Genomic DNA, 26,872 nt, shown 5'->3' on the forward strand with positions numbered 1-26,872 from the left:
TGTGCATTATATTTACATGTGACTTTATTCCTAATATTTTCGACAAGTACATACATAATGATATGACCTAATTTTCTTACACACCAAACATATGTATGACTTGTTTTTGTTTTTTTACCCTACACAAAACATATGTATGACTTGTTTTTGTTTTCTTACCCTATGTGTACAAATAAAGTGCTTACTGTCTTTACTTCTGTGCATCTTGGAAACAAAACTTATACAAAACAGTGGAGAAATGAGCAAAAAAATAGCACCAAGTTTGAGGAAGTGTTTTTTTTCGATAAAACTTAAGACATAACAACTGTCTGCTTCAATCATAATCATTTGATTACTGATGTATCTTCACTTTGTAGCCTTAAAAACTGATAACTATTTACAAAACAATATTTACAGCAGTATATTATACATCTGAACGCTCCTCAACATATTTACACTAACAGCCTCAGTTTGATTTTCACATGACTGGTTCCAATCCACCAATTCATTAAAGCATGCCTACTCCCAACGAATTTGCAAACCAGTCTACAAAATGCTGGCCTATCATTGGTCAATATCATGTGTATAGTCTGCAACAGCCAATCAGATGCCTGATATTGTAGACTGGAAATCAGTTCTAAACAAAACAATACAGTACAAAGGCAGGTTCTGGGATATGTTATTGATCTAGAAACTCCTTCAAATTTTCAGAGAAATTTGGAGATTAAAATTGTTTACTTTTGCAGATATGATATGTGATTGCTGCTGTTGCTGATGTCAATATATTGTCATAGGGTCCTGGGATTTAATTGTCTAAATTCTGTTCGTTCATACTCTGGATTCTGGCGTAGGACGACTTCTCCTGTTTAATTAAAAAAAATAGAATATACATTAAACATATGATTTTTTATACTCTGACATATATGTTTGGTACTTCAATCTAACAAAATCCCTATTTTATACTGGTAATCAGTTCTGATGAAAAAATAACAAAATTTTAATATACTAAATAAACTAGTATAGAATATAGTGTTTAGAAACATATTAAAATTTCTTTAGAAAGAAATATAATTACATTACAATCTAGCTTTGCAAATTCATTGTAATAAATAACACTTTTTAGAGAATAAAAAATGTTAACACATATTCAGTCTTACTTTAAAAAAAAAATAATTATGCATAGATATCTATATTCTGGCACAAGAGCATTTATAACCAAAAGGAGAAAAACAGTACTGTAAAATTGTTAATTTTTGTGATATATTAAATTTTTTCAAATTGAAAGTTAAATAACTGTTTCCTGATTCCATATAAATTTGACAAAACTATAAGTAGAAATTTGCAAATATTTAACCTTTGATAAAATGTTGTTTTGGCACATTTTTGGCCCCTCCAAAATATCTGGTTTAATAGTACATGACTCAAGCCTCTCAACACCTGGGGAGCATTAAAATACTATAAAATGCGCTTAAGCTGTCAGTGGGACAGCTTGTTTGACTATTCTCAATGCTTGATAGTAAACCAAGAGTCTGTATAATGTAGAATTTTCTAAGCACAAGGGCCATAATTCTGTCAAAATCCAAGTTTCTATGATGCTATCAAATAAGTGAGTTTAGTAGTTTAAAGATACAAGTTCGCACATAAAAAACTTAAGCAAAGTGCGAGTACAATAGCTGGGTGAGAACAATAGCTCTGCCCATTGCTTGAATGGTCGAGCTAAAAATGTTTAAAAAAATATATACTAAAACATAAAGCTGCTAGACTATAAATGTTATGTAATTATAAGCAACATAGATATAAACTTTGATATATGGATGACAAAATGGGTGTAATGGAAACAAGCTTTCACCAGTGGGTATGATTATGAACAAATTTCCCATGTTAAATAAAAAAATATGCAGGCACTAACTTGCAGCCTCAACCAATAACATTCTTCTTATAAAATATTCTCTTGCAACTCAAGGCCAAGGCCATGGTAAACAGAAAATATATAATATACAGTAGAGTATGCTTAAAGCAGGATACCTCCAGATTCATGAATTTTGAAAATGTATTTTAAAGTAAAATAATGTGATTTGGACAAGACTTTTTTCATTACAATTTACATTTTTCTACCTACTAAGTTTCATGTTGATATCTCTTTTTGTTTTAGAGTTAAGTTTGGGACAAAGTTCAAAGTGTACAACTGCGCAAAGGGCAATAACTCCAAAATTTAGCAAGATATAGTTATGATTATTTTGTACTGCATTTCAACCAAATGATATCTATCTACCTACATGTTTCATGCTGATCTCTCATATAGTTTTGAATGGATGAAAAAAGTTTAATACAGCCAGAACTGCTAAAAATGTTTTTTAAAAGTTTTCTCTATTTACAAATTAAAATTTATCCGTATAGAAAGACTAAACATGTTGTCAGTTGTATGTTAGACAGCAGATGTAAGCTATGTTTTTAAATTTGGCACCAATATGCTTTCTCAATTCACAAAACTGACAATGTTGGTCAGATTGGAAGTTAAAGTGACATTAAATGATTATGCTTATTAATTTTAAACTGTCAAGCTGAGATATAATTAGTCGAATATTTTTAACAGACTGACTATCATAATGTAAATTTTGCATGTATATTAATACTATAAACATTGCCAGCCCATATAATGTGTAGTAAACTGGACAATGTGGACTGAATTTCTCTGTTCCTGCAAATACATGTGTGTATTCTAATTTCTAAAGCAAAGCAACTTGTTGGATAGAACTTTTAAAAAGATTAAATCTAGAATTTATTTCCTTGTGAAACACCAAAAAAAAATTTCATAAAGAGGGAATAATGTGAAATTGTGAATACAGTTTCTTTGTTTGAGTTTGGTTTTCAGATGGATTTTAAATCACACCATTACTAATAATCATATGACGACTTTCCAGCTTTTACTGGCAGTGAAATACCTTGGATACCAAAACATCCATTATTACAAGCACCTGAGTTAAAAATTTAAACCACCAACCTTCTGTAAACAGCTTTAAGATACAATACATGATACACATATGATACACATGATAAGAATTTTATCCCAACAGATTTCTTTTTTTCCTTCCTTTTGAGGGGGGGGGGTGTGAAGAGGGGGGAAGAAGCTCTTTGGGTAAACATGGTGTTACATATTTGCTATAATGATATAAATGATTTATGTTTCTTTAATTTCTCCCTGATATTATCTAGTTACCTACATGTTGTCTAAACAACTGAAATAAGTTCTGGCGACTGTTTACTTCTCCTAGTGAAATATGTGTAAATTTTTTTGTAAAATAAACAAAAAACAAGAGGGCCATGATGGCCCTGAGGTCGCTCACCTGTATATAGGCCCCCCACCCCTGGGCCAATTTTTACCCAAGGGCTTTTATTTGTTTATTTGAACAGACTTGGTAGACACCCATAAGAAGATGTTTCATGCTAAACATCTAAGTTCTAGCTCATTGGCATTTTAAAAGAAGATTTTTAAAGTTTTTACTATACACATATAGTTAAAAACAATGTCACCCCTGGGCAGGGCCAGTTTTGACCCCGGGCGTTTATTTTAACAAAACTTTGTAGATATTTACTTAAAGATGTTTCATGCTTAATATCTAAACTCTAGCTATTTGGGTTTTTCCAAAGAAGATTTTTAAGTTTTTGCTATACACAAATAAGGAAAATCAATGACCCCCCCCAACCCGGGCGGGGCCAGTTTTGACCCCAGGGCTTTTATTTGAACATACTTGGTAGACACCCATTAGAACATGTTTCATGCTAAATATCTTAGCTCTAGCTCTTTGAGTTCTTTAAAAGAAGATTTTTTAAGTTTTTACTATATGCATATAGGGAAAATCAATGACCCCCTGGAGCGGGCCAATTTTGACCCCAGAGCTTTTATTTGAACAAACTTGGTAGACACTCATTAGAAGATGTTTCATGCTAAATATCTTAGCTCTAGCTCTTTGAGTTCTTTAAAATAGTTTTTAAGTTTTTACTCTATGCATATAGGGAAAATCTATGACCCCCTGGGGCAGGGTCAATTTTGACCCCAGGGCTTTTATTTGAACAAACTTGGTAGACATTCACTAGAAGATGTTTCATGCCAAATATCTAAGCTCTAGCTCTTATGGTTCTTTAAAAGAAGATTTTTTAAGTTTTTACCATATGCATATAGGGAAAATCAATGACCCCCGGGGCGGGGCCAATTTTGACCCCAGGGCTTTAATTTGAACAAACTTGGTAGACACTCACTAGAAGATGTTTCATGCTTAATATCTTAGCTCTAGCTCTTTTGGTTCTTTAAAAAAAGATTTTTTAAGTTTTTACTATAAGCATAAAGGGAAAATCAATGACCCCCTAGGTCGGGGCCAATTTTGACCCCAGGGCTTTTATTTGAACAAACTTGGTAGACATTCACTAGAAGATGTTTCATGCCAAATATCTAAGCTCTAGCTCTTTGGGTTCTTTAAAAGAAGATTTTTTAAGTTTTTACTTTATGCATATAGGGAAAATCAATGACCCCCAGGGGCGGGGCCAATTTTGACCCCAGGGCTTTTATTTGAACAAACTTGGTAGACACTCACTAGAAGATGTTTCATGCCAAATATCTAAGCTCTAGCTCTTATGGTTTTTTAAAAGAAGATATTTAAAGTTTTTTCTTTTGGTTGCCATGGCAACCAGAGTTCTGCATGGAATTAAATTCTTTGAACAATTTTTAAAGGTGACCACCAAAGGAACATTCCTGTGAAGTTTGGATGAAATTGGCTCAGTGGTTTATGAGGAGATGTCATTTAAAGCAAAAGTTTACGGACGGACGGACGACGGACGGACGACGGACGGACGCCGGACGAAAAGCGATCACAAAAGCTCACCCTGTCACTTTGTGACAGGTGAGCTAATAATGTATTATCCATTTTAGTCCATTTTTCATTTTTACCACATTAACATTATCAAAAATTTAAAAATCTGTGTAAAGATGCAAAGGTACTAAATTCTAAAATTGGTTATTTTGAACCTTAAAATGAGACAAGTTGATGTTTTCGTGTGCATCTGACTCGTATTTGTCTCACATTTGACTTATATCTGTGTCTCATGGTAAAACAATGTTCAATCCATCAGGGTCTATCCAGAGCAATAAAGGCTGTTTTTTTTTTAAATTCTGTACTAGAGTAATGCATGTTGGACAGTGGAATGCTCTTTTCATGTTTGGTTGCTTATTACAGGGCACTTACATTGTAAAGGTCATATTGCGACTTTCCAGCTTTACTGGTGCTCCTCCAAGTAATATTTTAGGTACAAACAGGCCCATGAGTAGAACCATCGACGTTCTGTAAGCTAGCTGGTTAGCTTCCTCATAGGATTCCAACCCACAGCCATGAGGGGCAAGTGAATTGAAGTAACAACCTTAACAACTCAGCCACAAAGCACCCATGTGGTATAATATAATGAGTCTAAAGATACGATGTTTAGTTTAAAGAGAAAACCTTTGGTCTTTTTAAAGCTGCACGCCTCCAGATGAGCCAAAATATTTCAAGAAAATCAATATTTAGAAAAAATGTACTAAAATTTTAAGAAAGGTAAAAATATTGAAGATCCAAGTTATATTTCACATGTTATGTGCGGTTTAAGACTGATTTTGCAGTATTTAATCACCTTATTTATACTGTGTTACTAACGCAGTATGGGCTGTTTTTGCATATGTGGACCACTTTTTGGTATTTTTCTTGGATTGTAAGTGCCGATTGCAATATCATTTTTATGTAAATTACTTTTTTTGTTCACCTCACAATATTTTACTTTTTAATACATTTCCAAAATTTTCATGAAAATTAAAAGAATCTGGAGGCGTGCTGCTGTAAGTACACAAATATATATACAAAAGAAAAATTTTCACAACACTCAAAAATCATAAACAAAGATTAAATAAGATACTTACTTTCTTCTGTGACCTTCTATCGCAATTGCACATCTCTCCTCCGGATCGGTCCACTCACCGTCAAAATCTGTCGGCTGTGGGCACGAGCTTCGTCTCTTCCTGGTCCCTGGCTCCTTCTGTTTGTGGATTTCTACATCTTTAAAGATGACAGAAGCTCCGCCCCCAGAGGTAGGTATCACATCTCCCTAAAATCAACAATGAATCATTACAGTCTTTGATGTATATTCTTTTTTGATCCAGTGAATAGATGTTATTTGAAATTCGGCCAATGCTGTTTTTTCGCAGCTAATCCCATAGGTACAACATATTTTACCCTTATAGCTTCAGGGTGCATTGCCTGTCACAATAGATTAGTCAACCTGTAATGGGTATTTCCAAAACCATAACTGTAAAAGTTTGTTTGTACCTACAGATTAGCTGGGAAAAACGCAGAATATTCTTAAATCTGGAATAAGTCTATTTTTAGTAGCTACAAAACTGTTCAGGTCATATGGCAAACATTATGTATAGGGCCAACATTGAACAAGGCAATATTGATACATAAGTGACATTCAAGATTTGATTAAATAGAGGATATTTGTTTAGTTCAGTGTAAGATCGGAATATATTTCACCGAGTGAGCACCAAAAGGTATATTTCACGAGTGGTGCAGCCACGAGTGAAATATGAACTTTTGGTGTTCACGAGGTGAAATATATTTCGATCTTACATTAAACTAAACAAATTTTCTTTTTATTATATGCAAAGAAACGTTTAAAAAGACATTTTAATCTAGTAGTACTAAATGAAAAGGGGCGCCAAATAATAATACAACGTGACGTCATTGAATAGTTTTTGAAATTTTCATAGCTTATTTGTATATAATATTTGGCAAGAAAAAGCTTTAAACCCTTCACAACTTATAAACAGACAGTAAAACTGAATGAGACACTTACCTTGAAATATCTGGTTTGAAACTCGCCATCAGAATTTAAACCTTGATCCGTCAACATATATTTAGAGGCCACTTTCGTATCCTTAGACTCGAGTTTACTTACAGATTTCTTCTTCTTCAATGTTGGTTGTAATACAGTGTCTGTAAACATGAACAGAAGATATATAACAGGGGTTGTTTTTTAACCCCATCCTCTCCCCTATTATTTTAGAAAATGGAAAAATTATTTACACCCTTGGGGATGGAAATTTTTAAAGGTGTTTTGGTCAAGTGGTTATCTAGATTAATTCACATTGTCTTTGTCTGTAAATGAAATTAGGTTATACGTTTTACAACTTTACCATCTTTAGCATAATTGATACAATACAATTTTTTTGTTCAAGGTAAAAAAGGAAGATACTATGATGGGAATGTTAAGCGGTGCAAAGGTTAATATCACCTCAGTCCAACCATCCCCCTGTGATAAACAAGATAAGAAAATTTATTTACCAAGATCTAAATGTCCTGGTGGTTTATGGTCCAGCCATGTTTCGGAGTTAGATTTGGATCTTCTATGTCTTAAATTATACTGAGGTATCTGAAATAAACAAGGTACAACATGCTCGAATAATAGTTCACTAAAATATATACAATAAATTGTCACCTTTGTGCAGTAACACCTATTACATTTAAATAAGACTTAACTTGTTAATGCGCATAAAGGCAACAAGCTATTTTTTTTTAAACCAAAGACTGGCTTACTTTTACAAATACATGTATGCTTAAAACAATTATGATTAAAACAAGTTTTTTACACCCCCCCCCCCAAAAAAAAAAAAAAAACACCCAATAAATTTATATCATTATTTCACTTAAATGTTAAAAGTATATTTTCAATTACATTTTTTTGCTACTTGTGCAAACTGAACAAATAATATTAAATAATTCTTCATGTTTGTTACTTTCTTAACAGAAAACTTACACTTCTTGGTGTAACTGATGGGGTCTTTGGAGCTGGGCGTTTGTTGTTACCACCATAGCCCCAGGGTCGAACTGATGGCACAGCTGATGTGGTTCTCGTCCTCGGGGCAGGTACACCAATAGAAGACACGTCAGACTCAGACCTGGCACTCTGTATCACCCCTGAAAATGATAGTAATCTCTAGATCTTTAACAAGAGCAGTGTTGCATCTAGGCTGCGTGATTGTGTAATTTGCACATAATTTATGCAGATCGCGCGTTTTATTGAAGTCAATGCGCACCAAGTTGCATATTTGAAATAAATTCAGTTTATCGTCATCGTATCCCTTCAGCCATGTTTTTTTCCACTCGTGGTTATGACTGAAATACATACTAAATCGCGTGTAGCAGCTGAACTGGGTCATCTCTGTGTATGTTGTTGTATTTGTCAATATTCTATTTTTTCTATTTCTGTTGTTGAGCGGACGATAGCAGTCAAAAATGCCTAAACATTAAATAAATGAATTATTTTCGATACTTCATATTGTAAGGTAAATTTATGTCCCCCCTCATTTTTTTCAATCCCCCACATTTTTCAGTTGAGTGGGGGACAATCCCCCATAATTTTGAAATTCTAGATGCAGCACTGCAAGAGCTGTCTGTGGGACGGCGCACTTGACTATTCTAAGCGCTTGATAGTAAAACAATAGCCTAATAAATGTAAATTTCCTAAGTTTACCTGGTGTTGTGTAGGTCCTAGTCTTTATCGTGGTTCCTGGCGTTTTGAACGTACGTGGTTTAGCTACCGGGGTATCACTGTCCAACACTTCTTTCATCATACTGAACTTTTTCTCCTTCTCCTCCAATGCCATCCCCATTTCTCGCTCAATTTTCCTTCTTTCCTTATCCTACAAATGATTCAAATGTTTGAAAATTATAAAAAAATTCCTTAAATGAGCAAAACCTGTTACACTATTATATTAAGATCTGAATATCCTGTATTCGGGGTTAACATTGAAAATTTTCATTCCTATTCAAACATATCATTGTTAGGTTAAATGATGACAACTTTCAACTTTAGGTGATAGAAAACACCTGGAGCTTCTACATTTTATAAACATTTTTTTAAACAGTAACCTTTGTCACTTAGCCATGCACACCTCTTTAAATATTTCAAACACGACAAGGCATAACAGTATTTAAGAGAGTAACATCACATTAGTTTAACAGTATTAGGGATTCAGTATTAGGGATTAGAGAGTATTAGGGATTCTGTATTTATCTGTTTTGTAAGAAAACTGAACAATAAGCCACACCTTGCATTAAAATTCTTTTTTGCCTTTATCCTGAGAAAAGATTTAAAGACCTTGACAAGATTCAAAAGGTAAGATTGAGTTTTCTAGCACCGGTGTAAAGGGAAGATAATCCTGTCTGATATGCAAGAAAATTCCATTAAAGTGACAATACTCCTGTATCAAAGAAAACCAATACTTACCTTTCAAATTTAGATAACATCTTTTTTTATCATAAAAACCTATGCACTGAGTTTTGCTATCAAATGTTTATTACTGCATGAGACCTTTATAGGGATACTCCAGAACTCTGCATTCGCCCCCCCCCCCCCTCAATCTAATCTCGGGTACAAACAAACTTTTTCAGCTACAACTTACTAAATGTATTGATAATAAGAATGCTGTGTTGCCCATATTATTGGAAACAGAAAAAACCAAAAATCTACATTTGCTGAGGAGTTCTTAATAACACCTATAAGCAACCCTAATAATGAAAACTAAAGAAGAATGATTTTACCAAATTTTCTTCCCAATGTATATTATTCATCTCTAATCTCTGTTTAAAGTTGTCCTTCAATCTTTCTTTCTCCGTTTGTTCTTGTCTGATCTTCATACTCTTATCATACAACTGTAAACATATAACACAATATTGTATCATGACACAAGATTCAAAATGGTGCTGTATGTACAGTGTCTATATATTCATTTGTAATATACATATACAAAACAGAATGAAATGGCTGCAATAAAAGCTGGTAAAACACCTTTTGGAGACAGGTACCCATGCCCTAAGGAAGGGAAATTTTGCGTCGTTTTAAGACAAAATTCGAAATTTTATGTTATCATGTATTTAGTGTATTTTTTATCACATTTACACATTACATTATTTCCTACCATTGGTTTCAATAGTTTGTTATTTTCCTACCATTGAAATCAATAGCTAGTATTAGACTAACAAATCAAACAATTACTTTAAGTTGAGACTTTTAGAATTTGGAGGGGATTTTTTTCTGAGATAAGGGAAAAATACATATGATTTTGAGAGGGGAACGGTACCCATATTCGGCCCTAAAAACCACCAAACGAGTGCCCTGCCATGGTTTTTGAGTTATTGCCCTTTGTTAATTTTAATACTTTAATTTTGTCCAGGCCATTTCTCATCAACTATAAAAGCTATGGACTTGATTATCTTCATAGGATGATAGATCTCATTAAGAAGAAGTGCAGTGCACAAAAACTGGTACTCTGCACTTCTTATTTTTTTAGTTATTGCCCTTTAGCAGTGTTAATAAATAACCTACATTTAAGAAGAACATGCTTAAGTGACAACTATACTGTTCACAAGGCGACACATCCGACTCATGGAGTTCTAGTTCTTCTTATACAGTTATTCCTTGAAAAATGAGGCATTTTTAAAACCAAAAGCATTCCCAATTTGGACTTCTAATGCTGCTTTTCTCCTCAATTCCAAAATGTGTTTGTGCCATTCCGAAAAAGTTGGGAAAAACAGGCCTGTAGAATCAATATTTTGCAGAGAAAAATGTACCAGCAAACTATTTAGATTAAAATGTACAAAGGTAAAAACTAGGAAAAAACTATTTTTGCAGGAAGACTCGTCTCCAAATATATTCAACAATCTTGATCTTAGTATTACCTTGGCCTCAAATTCACGTCTTAATCGGTCAGCCTCGTTCAACTGATGCTGTAGGGAGCTGACCTTCTGCTCGAGACCTCGACATTTCGATTCCAATTTGGACGTCAAACTTCCATGTTTGTTTGTGACTGACTCAAGCTCCTCGTTTCTCTCCTTCAATCGTTCATAATCTCTCTCAAAGTCCAGTAGATAATTTCTAAACTGATTTCCTGAAGAGATATTGAGAAAATAAGAAATCTGCTTCACTATAACTATTGTATGTTAAACATATACAGTGACAAATAGCTTAAAACTAGGGATGGCAACGAATACAAAAATCAATACTCGAGTACTCGGTCATTTTTCCGATCGAGTACTCGGTTACTCGGATGATTTCTAGTGATCTTCAAAGTTAATCTCACACTATCAACACCGTCCACATGCTACTTTCGTTTTCGATTTAAATTCATATAATTCGTAACTATAAATAGGATTGCACGAGAGAAAAATTAATTAAAATTAATTCAACAACATTATATTTTACAACGTTTTAATTAATGCAATATCAAGTTTAAAACATGTATAACAGTTCATATATCTTTTTTCGTCTTGAAATAATATGGACTGATCGGCGGCAACAAAAGTTTAATACGGGTCTAAATACTAGTTACCTTTATTCTTACATTCATAATTGCAATCGGCTTTTTGTTGTTTTCAAAACAGTTACTTCCGCTACAAACTGTTACACAATTAAAGTTTATTGAATATCATAAAAGCTGGATGACATAAGCGACACAGGTGCGCATGTCAAACTGTTGATCGCCTCGTTAAATTTATGATATACTTTTCGCACCTCTGCAAGGATGTTTTGATTGCATTGAACAGGTATTTATGAAGATACATGCATAATTCCCAATTTCAGAACTAATTGGACACACCAATCTTTCTAAATAGTTAAAAAATATAAATTATATATTTTTTCTGAGTAATCGAATATCAATTTCGTTAACCGATATTCGGACGTTCGATAGAGTACTCGGTTAAACAGTTACTCGTTGCCATCCCTACTTAAAACAGGAAAATCTATTATGCTGAAACATGTCCCCAATGCCCTCCTCCCCCCCCTAATGTTCTTAAGGAAGTCTATTTTCAGAACCAGAAACATTGAGTATTTTTTTTTTCATTCATAAAGTCAGCAGGAAAGCAAACAAACAAGGAAACGCTAATGAAATTCAAGTCTTCTTCAGCCTCTATAATACACTAATCTTGTAAACAACTTAAAGCATTCGCAAACAGCTAGATTAAACTTCATATCCATGCAGTCAAGGCCAAGCTGTAAACTTTTGGGATAACCAAAGTCCTAAATTTCAGTATGGCATCCCTTAAAATTGGTAATGGACAGAGCCAAAATAAAAGTTGGACAAGTCCGTTCAGGAAATTCAGCAATTTAATATTGAATTGGCCCTTACGGAAACTGAACATGTAATATAATCCCGTGGAAGAAAGCAATATACAGAACATACCTTTGGCTTCAAAGTCAATCAGTAAAGTTTGTCTTTTTGTGTCACGTTCACACAGGCATTGTATCAACCTTCTCAATGTTTCCTCATCACTGTAATCTACCAACTGAAATTACAAGAATAGATTACAGATAGATGATCATTAATGCCTCAAAAATGCTATCATTTTCATTCCTCAAAAAACATTTATTTTTGGCATCATTTTACAGTTTCCAAAAATTACTTATTTGCCACATTGGTGAACTATTAGTATTTTTTGCTTCCTTTATTCTGTTAATAATTGGTATAATTATAGTACATTGGTATTTTGTATGGAAGTCAAAATACTACTTTGTTTGCATATTTTTTTTACCTTTGACACATTTCTGCACGTTCAGCGCTAATTCCTTAAGTTTTAAAACAACTAAAATGCTCTACATCCATTATTTGATATTTCTTAAGAAGTATATAATTATGAATTTCTGAGGCATAAGGTGCCTTTAACGTTTACAGAATAACAAAACAATAAAGGGAGATAACAAAAGCTATTTTTAAACTCAAGAAACCACAAACCAATTGCCCTAAATCCTAATCCAAGGGAAAAGGTTCTAATATATAACACAAATCTTGTGATCAATTTGTTGACAGGTGGAATTTAATCATATTACCCCCAACATCATATTTATAAAATCCTGTATATAGTAATTTTGCCTCCAGCATTCTTTGAGAAAAAAAGGGGAATTTGAAAAATATCCAGAATTCTGGGAAATCCTGAATATTTACACCCATGTAAATATTTCACTTTTTGCTCTTGTTTGAAGTATCACTAACAATGTAATTGACATTTCGTTACTTTCCAGCTTTTATTATAAAGGAGGATCCTAAGTGACACATTAATAAAGACAAAGTATGAAACTTAAAGGCACCAAACTGGGACCACAGATCTTTTTCATAAGCTTGCAGGGAAGCTTCAAACTTAAACTCAAGTCAGCAACTGAAACTCTTTATAAATAGATCAACCAAAAACAAAATCAACTTAATATCTCAAAATTTAGGCCCTTTAATCATATAAACATATCAGATAATGATGAACTCTGAGCTTACCTCAAGATTAGGGAAGTCTGGTCCTAATGTATAAATAAGACTAGGTAAAGGTACTGGCATCACTGTCAGAAAAATAAATGAAAATTATTTAGATTTTAATTCACAATAAAGACAACTTTAAAACACAATTATTTGTTAAAACCCCAACAAAATAAATACATGTACACTTGAGTTGCATGTTTGTAACATCCAATTTTATACATGGTCACTGGTTGACCTGATTTACACAAAAGAACACATAGCTTTGCTTATGATACTGTTTGTGAGCAGTTGACCTAGTAATGAACAGAAAAATGTGGTGTTATCATTTTTCACTGTTGAAAACTGGAAAAGTCCATAAGAAAACAAACAAATGAAGAGAAATCTTAATAACAATTATTTATCACACACCCTTGCTGATTTTGCGACTCCGTAAAAATGGTATTTCACGTGATGTTACTCTTTAAACAGTCTTTATTTTTGGTATGTGATAAATAGAATATTAAATTTGTGTAAGTTCATAACTGAATTTATTGAACTCGAATAAAATTATATTATGCGAACCTCTGGCTTACACTCATTCAATATCCCCTATCTATATTCACTAATGATTATATGCCAAAAATCTAAAGTAATGAATAATCAACTCACATTCTTGTTTAATTTCTCTCTCAGCCTCCTCTCTTAACCGCTCCTCTCGTAATTTTTCTCCCAGGCGTCTACGACCTGGGGTCAATCCAAGGTCAAACTTCACCTGCTGTGACCTCTGAACCATGACCTCTTGTGACATCTCGGCAAACTTCATAACATGCTGTAAACAAGAATAAATATATACCACAATCAGTGTCCTTTTTTTAAGGCTAATTCCCCATTCCAAAATGTTACATTTCCCCCTATTTCTTAAAGAATTCCCCACCACTAGTCCAAAAACTTTGAGATGAGCTATACCTTAAGAAAGGGTTTGAAATGATAATGGTGTTGTATAAAACTTTGAAATTCTTTGCTTCTTTGTTATCCTCTATTTTCCCTGACACAAGTTTTCACTCTGCACTGTTATTAAACTATTAAAAAGTATTATATTTTTTTCTTATTAAAATTCTATTATTATGGTTGTTTGTTTGTTTGGTTGGTTTTATGGCGCACCAACACAGTTTATGTCAAAAAGCGCCAAAGCAGGAATGTTGATTTTGGCTAACCTTAGGTGTTACAAATTTCAAAGCAACACAAGGGGTCAAAACCACCTAATCTCCTGGAGCTAAGAGATGCATAGACTTCAGTTAATCAGACCCATGTAGTCGCCCCTTACGATCACGCAGGGATTAATGGTGGCTGCAACTCTTATGCCTCTATCATTAAAGGAAACCCCTCAGCCACAGGGGGCATCATGGTAGTTTAAAGTATGTTTACCTTACTAATACAATCATGTAACAATCTTATGGAGGTACACTTTAGTGACCCTTCTGTGCATTATTTCTGGCATGAGCAATGTCAGTAACCTGAACCCAATTAATTTACCTCATTTAGTATTTAACTCTATTCTTCAATAGTTACAGTGCCAGATAGTACTTGAAAGCTATTTCAATAAGTTGAACCTAGCTAAAATTAATGAATTTCAACTTTATGTTAACATACTTTAGATACTGCAAAATCATACTTATTTGTGGGGCACTAAATTTGTGGTTTTCGTGGATAGGTCAATCTACAACTTTAAGACCAAACAAAATTTTTGTCTGCTTTAAGATTATTTTGCATCACATTATTTACATTTTACCTTTTGGTAAGATAAACAGTCTACAAATTAAAGTAACCACGAAAATTTACTTTGTGACAAAACTACAAGATTTCACATCCACGGAATTATGTAAATTCACAAAAGGTCAAAGGTCAAAATACTTACAACAGTTTCATCAAATTCTTCTGCTTTCGGGTTCACGCACACAACCATCCTGACACGACCATCTCCATCAAAGTAGTTCTTGAACAGATGTGTAAGTTTGGAGTCCCGGTACGGCACCATTTTGTTTCCACCCGTCATCTGATTTTCCCTAAGCATCTCTAGACATGTTCGTAGTGACATCAGAGTCTGGTTTATATTACCTACATTCCAGAAATAAATTCTTTTAAAATAACAAGACATTTCACCGTGTGAACATTTATCTCTGTAGTGTACACTTTTCACCATTTCACATGTTTCTCTAGGAAAGGATTACTAACTAAGCCTTAAAAGTTGTATAAAACTGTAATTGAGCAAGTTGATTCAATAACTCTGAGTACATTAATATTATATTAAAGAGTTTGAATCTAGGCATCAGCTTGACCGTATTGTCGAATAATACACTGTATGTGTATAAATATTCGCGGGCTTCAAATTTTCGCGATCTTTGCGGTGACATTCAATCCGCAAATTCATGCTTAGCTCGAATATTTGTACACCAATAATTTCTTAATAGTCATATTTTCGCGCATCTATAGAACAATGTATAACAGCGTGTTCACGGCTGCCATAAGTTTTGTATCCATGGCGCTTTCAAAAAGTGATTTTACTGTTGTATAAACTGTACATGTAACATTCAGCTCTGTATATAAATCAGTTTGCTAGCGTATTATTGTTTGACTGATATGATTATCGGATTCTTATATAAGTATATACATGTTTGAACAATACCATTGTATCACGCTATTTTTTTCATAGTCTGAGTGATAAACGTCTTGACATATGATCATATTATATTTTGTTTTTCTAAACAAACATGACAAACAACACAAACATTGACGATTTTAACTGATGAAAACATGGAAAACAAAACACAATTACTCAGTCAACATTTTAACAAAATCGGTGGAAAGATTATGGTCTCATCCAGTGCTGTTTAAAACTGTGAAAAATCACGCACGTTAACGGACATTCTTTTGTTTGCGATAATCTGTCCGCTAGACAAATTGAATGTCTTTGTTCTGAACAATAGCGTATTGTTTGACACCAGGTGTTGAAAATAACTGTGAAGACCCACAATGGTTACTGTAAAAAGTATGTAAAATGAAAGAAGGCTGCTTGCGAAAACCATTGGCTAATCATGTAAGAGTAATTTCCCTTAGTTTTTGACCTGATGGGTGTACGCGAATTTATGATTTTCGGCAGTCACCTCCGCGAATTCAAAATAGCGCGAATATTTGTATATACCCCCAAAATTGACCTTTCCGCGAAAATTTGCTTCCGCGAATTTAAATACACATACAGTAATAATAACTTATTTTACGCTGCAAGTTAAATATTAATTTAGTATGCATTGATACATTTTGTTTCATAGAGTAAAGACATTAACTTTTGTGTGCATCAACCTTTAAAACCTTATAGTGTGATATATATACTGAGTAGCTACCAATATTACAGTAGAACATCTATGTGTCAATTTCCTCCATGTGCCGATGCGTGTGTCCAATTAAAATAAAAGACCTGATTTTTTTCAACTATAATTTCTTTACAAAAACCTTCAGTATATGAGTAAATTTTTTCCCTTGTCCGTAAAGAATCCAAGAACATTTTATCATGTTTATCATAAATAAATCAAAGTCCATTAATAAATTTTACACCAATGATCCAGACTTCTCACACCTGTAACCATCGGTGATTTTTGAAATTTTGTCATTAAAATGAAACGCAAGTCCCTTCAACTTTGACCTACGAAGTTCTACTGTACAGTCTGGTCAGACTTCAAGGATGACCTTACTATACAGTATACTAATGACATAGGTCTATTGTTATTGTAACTTAAACACAAAATGTTACTTGATCAAGACAATTATATAATTTAGTTATGCGTACCTGCTTCTTTCAGCCGGTCCCCCTTGTTGTTTGTCCGGTTCACCCGCTCACTACCAGCAAGATCTACCAGAGATAGTTGACTCACAATGATCTTTTCATTGTCCTAAAATAAACAAAAAGGTGCTGTCTACTTTCATTTAATGAAAATGACTCGCAGATGCTTGCTAGTGTAAGATAATATCATAATGAATAGTTGAGCTAAAAACAATAAATTTTTCTATACTTGGCCTCTGATTACAGTCATTTAAACACTGACTGTATAGTTTGCAATAACTTTATTTAAAATAGGTAATCAATTCTTTCACTCTTACTAACATATGGCTACAGTCCAGCTTTACTGGTAAAGGAAGACCTTTCACATCCCTCTGAATTATTTCAGAAACAAAGCAGCAACCCAAGTAGATCCTATGACCTTCTGTGAGCTAGCTTAATAGCTTCTTCACAGGTAAGAATGCAAAATCCCTAGAAACGTTGAAAAATATTCAGGAAAAATAGGACTTTGAAATGCGTCCTTGACCTAAGGCAAAGTGAATTAAAATTGGGAATTGGTCCTGGACCTGTCTAAAGATGATGAATTGAGCCTGAGGCAGATGAGGCATACCTGAAGAACTTCCTGACCACAAGGATCTAGTGGAGCTTGTACCAATCTTATGTTGAATATACTGTGACTTCTACTTGACTCCGCATTCAGTGCTGTGTGTGCCACTTTTCGTCTTTTCTGTCCTGTAATATTAGAGACAATGCACTATAGTGTGAACTTTGACTTCTAAGTTTCAAAAGGTTCAATGACCTACAAACTATGATTCTATTACAGAATATGTGAGAAGTATGAATAAATATTATCAATGTAGTAAATCACCAATAAAGTTGCATGCAAATACCATAATCCGGATGTTCACACAGGGAACAATTCATTGACTATTCATATTTTGAAGCAAAATGACCAATATGAAATTTTGCTATGACCACTCATGCAATGGTTTTGTCTAGACAAGTCCATTGGAGATATTTGACATGGCGAGGGTTAAAGAGATTTATAATCATAATTCATTATATATTTGTAAAGATATTTATCTATATTCTATTGCATGCATTACACGCACAAATACAACCGGCAGTAAGACAATCTGTATTGTTTACTGGCGCTATCTCGTTAACAAATAAATGTACAATATCACTTTAAGGTATATAACAAAAGGTAATTGTTTATGCATCTTGTGTGACCCTTGCATTAAAAATCCCAGAAAAAAAAACTCAAGTTTCAGGTCAAGATATTCTGATCATATCCCTTTATAGCGCAAGTCTCAACCCAATTGTTTAGAATAGTAATATGAGCCTCATCATGATAAAACCAACATAATGAGCTTGCGACCAGCATGGATCCACGCAGTCTGGTCAGGATACATGCTGTTCGCTATCAATTCCTTTACTTGTAATAGGGTTTGTAAGTGAACAGCATGGATCCTGATTAGACTGCGCGGATCCATGCTGGTCGCAAACGCATTATGTTGGCGCTGCTCATATATATTTTCGTTACCTTTATACAACACCTCAAAAGCTTCCTCTGGTGCTTTGATCTCAACTTCTGTACAACTCATCACATACATGTTGTCACAGCCATCTGTACGCAGAAACTTCGACTGCGGAGGTCTGTAAATAAAACCATATACACAACATCATTCACTGCCTTTTTTAAGAGGTATATATTGTAATTTTTCAATTGAGATAAAAGTCATATCTCATAGTGTGAAACTGAGTGAGATAAAAGAATTTTTTGTTCCCTTTCTGTACATGTAAAGATATAGCCAAAAACAAGACATTCCATGGATGAACGATGTTGATAACATTACAGTTATGTAATATTATTGAGTCACTTATTACAATAGCAAACATTCCTAACTGCTAAAATGTCAAATATTTATTATATAAAATGCACCTTTTGACCACTTATGGATAAATTAATACATGAAAAATCTACATATACTTTTACAGTAACTTAAATATATCATTTTTAAGATCTAACTTGAATTCATAAAAGAGCCGCGTCATGACAAAACCAACATAGTGAGTTTGCAACCAGCGTGGATCCAGACCAGCCTGAGCATCCGCACAGTCTGATCAGGATCTATACTGTTCGCTTACCAAAAATCTATTACAAGTAGAGAAACTGATAGCGAACAGCATGGATCCTGATCAGACTGCGCGGATGCGCAGGCTGGTTTGGATCCGTGCTTGTCGCAAACGCACTATGTTGGTTTTGTTGTCATGGCATGGCTCAAAGTCATATACTTTCACTTCTTTACTGTAATTGAGTCATACAGAGGCTTGATCATATTCCAAATGCCAAAAAGTATATTTTTTATCTCAACTTCCCCAATTTTCACAAGAAAATTCTCATTCCAAGGAACAAAAAAAATAAGTACAATATCTGTCATTTTGTTACATTAAACAGCACTGTGACTATACCATAGAAAATTGTAATCTTGTATACCAAATATTGTAACATTTGCTTATGAATGAAATACAAAAGGAGTTAAAGTAACCAAATAATTGATTTCATTGTCTAAATTTGATGCACAAAATATTTAATGTATACAATATGTTGTCAAGTTTTTTTACCAATTTGTCTGAAATATCGTAAAAAAATTCCAAATTCTAGGGATCGAGTCATTTTCCCCAAGTGCTGAGAATCAACCGTGTCATAATAAGACGATATACTTACTTGTATCCTGTAATTGGGTCATATGGTAACTCTTCTAGAAGATCATAGACATAATTGTTGTAGATTTCTATGTACGACACAAACACGGCATATGTGTTATCCTCATCAACATCGTTTACACGACCAGTGTCGATCACACGGCCACAGTCTCTGCCAAACTCCCCTTTATCCCTACTGAAATTCAAAATACAGAACTTGTATATTTTAAAGGTGTAAGTTATTTACAGTATTGACCAGCTGGTTAAGGCAAAACATTTACAAACATTTTCCCCAAGTCCTTATAAAGAGCTAGCACATACAAGTACTTGCTAATGCCACAATCAGAACTCAGCCAGTCTTCTCGTACATTAACATTTAGCATGATAAGGATTAAAGTCGCTGTGTTAATACATTTTCATTGGATTTCAGTATAGAATTATTTTGTAATTCTGACAAACTATTTATTCAATCATTTCTTATGATTTTACAAAATATTTACTAAAATATTAAATAAATTCTAATTATTATTACCTTGTTGATATTTCATCACATGTAGACATTTAATTAAGAAGAATAATAATATCTGTCATATGTTGCGGTTCGGACCGGAATATCCGTCCCGAGGGGACCCGCCCATGGGCGGGTTCCCGAGGGACGGATATTCCGATCCGAACCGCAAACATATGAAAGATATTTTTTCTTGCATATTCTGCCATATTATTTCATATTTAAAATGGTTTACCTCAATATGATATATGTTCATGGAAATTAAAGTCATTTCATCCATAACTATTTTCTTACAATAGCGTATGAACTTACAACTTAAATAACAACGGCGAAATGACGTCATCCTTAGCACATATTTCCCTTCTAAAACGACGTCATTTTAACGCGGTTCATTCATAAATGGCGCTAAAATGACGTTGTTGTTTGGCACGCGACTCATCTGGCACCCCCCATGCCAGATGAAATTTCCGGCATGGGTAAAACTCACGGAAACGCCAGTCTGCTATGCAAGAAAACAATTATCTGTCTTTCTGAATGAAACTGCTGACCTAGATTAGTAACCTTATCATGATTAAAATGAAATTGGGACATACTTTATTCTAGGCGTTGAAGGTGTTTTAGGTGTTAGACCAGGTAAAATGTCTTTTTTCTGTCTGTCCATCATGGCATCAACCTCCGACTGTACCTCAAATCCATTCATCTTGTCTGGCTTAAACACCTACATGAATATAGAATTCAAGACATCATGAAAACAGGAAAAAAACTGTTCTTGCTTGATATTACATATGAGCCGTGTCACGACAAAACCAACATAGTGCGTGTGCTACCAGCATGGATCCAGACCAGCCTGCACATCCGCACAGTCTGATCAGGATCCATGCTGCTGCGGATGCGCAGGCTGGTCTGGATCCATGCTGGTCGCATACCCATTATGTTGGTTTTGTCATGACACGGCTCATATTTGTATTTGTTATCGTGGATTTTAACCCTTAACCTGCTAAATTTGTTTTAATAAAGTCGCCTTACTTTAAATTGCAATATGAAAATACAAATTTATATTGAGTTACTAACAGGATACAGCCTAGACTCAGTGTTTTTTTTCTTTATATAACTACCACTGGGTACCCTTAAACGGCACTGTTCCTAATAGAAAATAGACATTAAAATTCCCAATGTTTAAATTTAAAAAAAAAGGGTGTTCAAAATTCCCAAAGGCCAAAAGATTTCTCTTAAATCATATAATCCAAGATATATAAAGTTTCGACTTTAAAATTAGAGAGGAAAAATTTTACCAGGACCGTGGAAGCTGTTAGCTATCTTTATTCATGATGACTAATATTATTTGTAGTTGGAAAAAAATGCATTATAAAAATTCCCAATTTAAGTCAAAATAATGCATTTTTTCCCAATCAGTCTGGTACCGGCACCATTCCCAAAGTGTTGAGAAAAAAACGCTGAGACTGTTAAGTTAGGCAGGCTGACCTGGCTCTATTATCTATATTAGTGTTAATGGCTAATCAGTTTCTGTTCTAGCAGGTTTCAGGCTAAAAATCTGTATAAACGATACTTGACTTACATATTTTTTACACTGGTATTCCCCTACACTGTTAAATATGACATCCAGACATCGTGGTAGTATACCCTGATCCTGAGGTGTGCCTGTCATTGTGTACGTCTTTCCCGACGAGGTGATACCATATGTGAACAGTAGTCCTGAAAACACAAATTAACACTTGAATGAAATTACTTTTTGATAAACATGATTGTTGTTCGGTTGGTTTTTTTACTGCAATTCAGAAATGATAAGACATCACTGTAAAAAGGACTAACATAAATTCTCAATTGTGAGATCATTTCAACATTAGTCTCTTAAAAAGTTACATTTTTTTGTATAGCTGAATCTATTAAACACATTCATTCAAACTGTTAAAGAACAAAATTTCACCATTCAGTACATAAATATATTAATACTACTCTTGGGCATCATAAACTGCAAGTCCATTTAATTTTGTCCATATAAACTTCATTTTTCAAAGGGTGATGGTCAGCTTTTCTCAAATACGCAGTCGTTATATGGAATTTCATTGAAACTCCAAACAATATGTATTTCCTTTTCAATTTGTCCTACCCACTTTCCCCCCAATTTATTGCCCCTCCACCCTTTTTCCTGTATTTCTGTTACAATAAATAACCTCAATGATTTTAATTTTCTATAGATAGCTTTTATAATTAAATAGTTTACTATTGGCTATGATTGATATTCCCCTTCCTTGTTCCACTCTTGAACCCTTCTTTTTGTTTGTTGCCCTATATGGTGCAGTTGACTTACCCATGTTCCTGTGTGGCTGGGCACTGTTTGGGGCTGCATTTTAATTAAATGTCACTTTCCTTTTTCTTCAATTATTTTTGTCTGTCAAAGAGGGAGATGTTATTGTATACAATCGGGGCATTAACTAAAATGTTATGATAGCTTTGCCCCAAAACAAATATTCACTAACCATTTTTCCCATGTACCAGATCTAAAATGTTATGATAGCTTTGCCCCAAAACAAATATTCACTAACCATTTTTCCCATGCACCAGATCATCAATGAGTGGATAGGCCACATGGTTAAACACGGCGTTCTGTGAAGTATACTCATCAAATACATGCTGGAATTTATACTCTATCTCCTTCAACTGCCCTGTTCTTGCAAACGCTAGTGAGTTCTAAAACAGTCAATAATTTAACAATCAAAACAATGAAACTTCATAGACAAGTCCATTAACAATGTTTCTTTTCCAGACAATGCTGTCTAAATAGTAAGCAAAAACTGTTAAATCAAATCTGAATTCTGGTTAGGCCAAAAATAAATTGTAAAAAAAACTATATATTAAGAACTGTTTTGGTCCACTCACTTTTCTATTTTTATTCTATTTTGATTTTTTCAAAACATTTCCTTGAACAGTATAAGGTCAAGGGAGATGTTTTAATAAAACTTATCTAAAAGTCAATATTCTCTCCATATTAAATCTTTATACTAGTGTTAATTCTTAAAAAAGAGTGGGGGATACGGCTGATTTTTCAAGATCGATTCTTAAAATTCCAAGACTAATTTGCAAATTCCTGATTTACCTGACATGATTCTAGATTTATGGGAATGCTGCATCCCAATGTGATTATTAGAATTTTCTTACCTCTGATGAAAGAAGTTTGACTTTATCATTACTAACAACTGTTAAACAAACTGCATCTCCAGGGTTGTCGAGAGGTCTAACTCTACAGTATACCTGTAATACATATACATTAACAGAAATCAGTGTTTTCTCTAGAGAGCGTTTCCTGCCTTTTTGACACAGTATTTATACATTTGACACGGTAATATTATATCTGTACGTATTCCATGACACAGTCGTAGTGTAATTTTTTGTCTATAAATAGCATAGAGTTTATCCCCTGATCAGTCAGTCACATGATTTATCATAGATGCTTTCGTATAAATTAAAACATTAATGTTAAAAAGGCTCAGAAATCCAATGGTGCTAAAATTGGGCATTGAGATATATTGACTATTGTGGTAATAATCTTCACAGTGATTTTTTTTTCAAATTTTCAAAACAACCTGTGGCTTCCTGAAGGGGAAAATATAGGGCAATAAATTAGAAATGGGGAAAATCAAATTCCAACAACTGAGAATGCAATTTACCCACACATATTATAAAATTTTCAATATCAATTCAATTTAACATGCATGGTACATAGCAGAGGCTATAAGGACAGCTTCCTGTCTTAAAGCTGATATATAACAAGTCAGATGCTGTATAGTCATGGTTCTGGTGAAGAAGTGCACAGGGCATTTCAGGGGAAAATATTAGCATTTTTAGGCCTAATAGGGGAAAATATACCTATTTTGAGCTAGGGCAAACAGCTTTTTTTCGACTGTAAAATACAGGAAAAATATCACTGCTTCAAGTCGGATGAAAATTAGTAAAAGCAACAGGTGTTTCCTATATAACCCTAACCTTATTAAATATCCTATCAAAAAGACATGCCCATCTTTAAAACAGGACAAAACTTCCTAATTATCCATCCACCTTTAAAGACTTTTTTAAAATATGCATTGAAAGAATAGGCTAGCTAACACTTAACAGTGCAGCTTATTTCTTTGTCTGCACTGACGGTAGAATCTGTTGGCATTAGCAGTCAAAGTGTTAAATAACAAACATAACATCAGAAAGTGATTGAACTTACAGTTTGTATATTGTTTTGACTTTTAATTTAGAGATGGAAAATTTTGCCAGAGGAAAACAAAATTACATGTATAATATTGGAGAGTGAAACAGGGGCCAATTTGAAACTGAGACACACAGCTACTCAATCCAGAATGTTACTTAATGAAGTACAACATTACCTCAACTGGTTCAACTGTTTCCGAGGTACTGCCTCCATTCTTGCCTCTCTTTCTTGGTGTTTTGCCTCTTCTGCAAGATAATTATGAAATTATTGAAAATTTTTCTGAGTTCATGTGCTTTTCTGTGTTTAAAGGAAACATGACCACTAATCTTTGATCAATTGCATTTTAACAGAATTTTGCTCAAAATCTCAGGAATAATACTAGAGTAGATTATAATTTTGCAATCATACAACAATTATTTTCAGTGCTTTGTTCATTTTTATATCATGTGTTGAAAAATAAGTTTATTGAAACAAAAAAAGTATTGCAGTGATTTTTTTCCAATTTTCAAAACAACCTGTGGCTATCTGAAGGGGAAAATATAGCGGGATAAATCACAAAAGGGGGAAACCTTAAAAATCAAATTCCAACAACTGAAAACGGAATTTACCCACACATTTTATGAAAAAAAAACTATTTCAATTCATTTTCACATGCATGGTATATGGCAGAGGCTATCTATAGGGACAGATTTCTGTCTTCTAACTAATATAAGTCAGATGCTGTTAAGTCATGGTTCTGGTAAGGAAGAGCATGAGGCATTTAAGGGGAAAATATTAGAATTTTTAAGGGAAAATATACCTATTTTGGGCTAGGGAAAACAGCCTTTATTCGGCTGTAAAACAAAGTGAATAAAATCACTGTATTGTTATATTAATTTGCAAACGATTTTAATTGATTTTATTCAACTGCAACTTAAAGCTCTAGCTAGTCCAATATATTAGACGTTACAGGCTTGTTATAGTTTATGTCGGTCAAGCCTGACGTGTAATAGTTATTGCTCATAGCATAATAAAAAATTAAAAATGTCTATTGTCTTGCCTTTCAAACTTTATTCAAAAGCTTATTTTCTTTCTATCAATTTCATGCTCAATCATAAACAAAATCAAACATTGTACTTGTTAATTTAAAATAAAAAATAAACATCGATCAGTTTTTGTCTACCGACCATAATTGTTAAGTAAGGCGTTTTACAGATTGATTCCAAACTTTTGAACGGAAAAATATAATCCAACACACTGACGGTGCATGGGCAATTATTTCATTAAAAACGCTTGCATTTGAATTAGCCAATCAGATTTCGCGCACTATATGACCACCATTTGTTTATCGGCTGTAAAAGTAATTTAAATACATCAGAGGATTTAATCATGATTTTGCGGATGTGACAGTTTAATTATTGTGACAAAAGGTATAATTTATTTTTTAGTTTTGTCAAAATTAATGTAAATACACGTTGTCTTGTTTTTTCTTTCCGCCTGATTTTGTGTCGTAACATGCTATGGAATTAGAGCAATTTCGATATCACGTTGCTTTGCCCAGAAGCAAAAATATCTCAAACAACATCATATAATTATTTTATATAGGACTACTAAACGCTCCTTTTTCTGGCCATCTGGAAATGACAAAGATAGATATTCGTATTTTCATATAATTTTGAAAAGTGCCGTAATGCTACAGTGAGTCCTGATGGTTAGAACTTTTGGCTAGAAACGGAGGCAGAAATAATTTTCATGTTAAAATTATTGACAACTTATTTTCTATACCCCACCCACCAAAATCTGAAAAAAGCGCAAGAAAAGATTTGCTCTGAAACAAGAAATAAAATTTAATTATCTAAAACTATATTGTAGAAATACAGAATATAAATGATTCTCACTGAGGTCTCATTGGCGGCATATCGCTATGAAGATCCGAAGATAACTTAAATATTTTATATTTTCTTTATTTTTACAACCTCTGATCTTCTTTCGAATTTCGTGCTTTTCGGTGACTTAAACCAATGAAATTGCTTGTTATTAAAAATACCGCTCATTTGGTTGTATCTTTGGGTTTATCGTTTATACGTAGTGGTAAGAAAGACAACTCGTACATTGATAAAACATTTGTACTAAATTGTATCGTACCCAATAAAAAAGATTGTTAACAAACAAACAAACAAACAAAAAACAAAACGAACTAACAGATTAAGATATAAAATAATAAAATCCATATAAATCACAATCTTGATTCAGAAAGTCAAGAAAACATTTAAAACGGCATCGAATTCAATAAACTTTTCCTTATAGCTTTTTTTATTTTATTATTTTTTTACTTTATTTACATTG

At 33.5% G+C, this 26,872-nt stretch overlaps 1 protein-coding gene across 2 annotated transcripts; it reads right to left on the bottom strand.

Moving 5' to 3' along the window:
- Nucleotides 1-681: 681 nt before the first annotated feature.
- LOC132750723 (kinesin-like protein KIF23) lies at nt 682-26,558 on the bottom strand. 2 transcript variants are annotated; one of them, XM_060740754.1, is made up of 23 exons: nt 26,425-26,558; nt 24,723-24,792; nt 23,509-23,601; nt 22,896-23,040; nt 21,908-22,044; nt 20,925-21,049; nt 19,846-20,019; nt 18,661-18,773; nt 17,725-17,846; nt 17,124-17,226; nt 15,198-15,397; nt 13,952-14,111; nt 13,322-13,383; nt 12,242-12,344; nt 10,740-10,948; nt 9,603-9,713; nt 8,533-8,701; nt 7,816-7,976; nt 7,344-7,431; nt 6,856-6,995; nt 5,921-6,105; nt 3,201-3,247; nt 824-841 (listed from the first exon to the last, which is right to left on the bottom strand). In XM_060740754.1, exons 1-22 carry the CDS (start codon nt 26,442-26,444, stop codon nt 3,208-3,210), a joined length of 2,730 nt encoding a protein of 909 aa, XP_060596737.1. In that variant the 5' UTR covers nt 26,445-26,558; the 3' UTR covers nt 824-841; nt 3,201-3,207. The 2 variants fall into 2 exon arrangements, with proteins under 2 accessions (XP_060596738.1, XP_060596737.1); XM_060740755.1 differs by lacking the exon at nt 3,201-3,247 and having other exon boundaries at nt 682-841.
- Nucleotides 26,559-26,872: the final 314 nt, after the last annotated feature.

This window comes from Ruditapes philippinarum, unplaced genomic scaffold (genome assembly GCF_026571515.1).
Source record: "Ruditapes philippinarum isolate M1 unplaced genomic scaffold, ASM2657151v2 ctg328_1_1_1_1, whole genome shotgun sequence".
Lineage (NCBI taxonomy): Eukaryota > Metazoa > Mollusca > Bivalvia > Venerida > Veneridae > Ruditapes > Ruditapes philippinarum.

Bases quoted from the DNA above. Each gene is read 5' to 3' on its own strand.
- LOC132750723 (XM_060740754.1), bottom strand. From the start codon at position 26,444: ATGCCGCCAATGAGACCTCA. The intron at 23,041-23,508 runs GTAAGAAAATTC...TGACTGTTTTAG, and splicing joins TCAAACTTCTTTCATCAGAG to AACTCACTAGCGTTTGCAAG. The intron at 14,112-15,197 runs GTAAGTATTTTG...TCTTGTTTACAG, and splicing joins AAGAATTTGATGAAACTGTT to CATGTTATGAAGTTTGCCGA.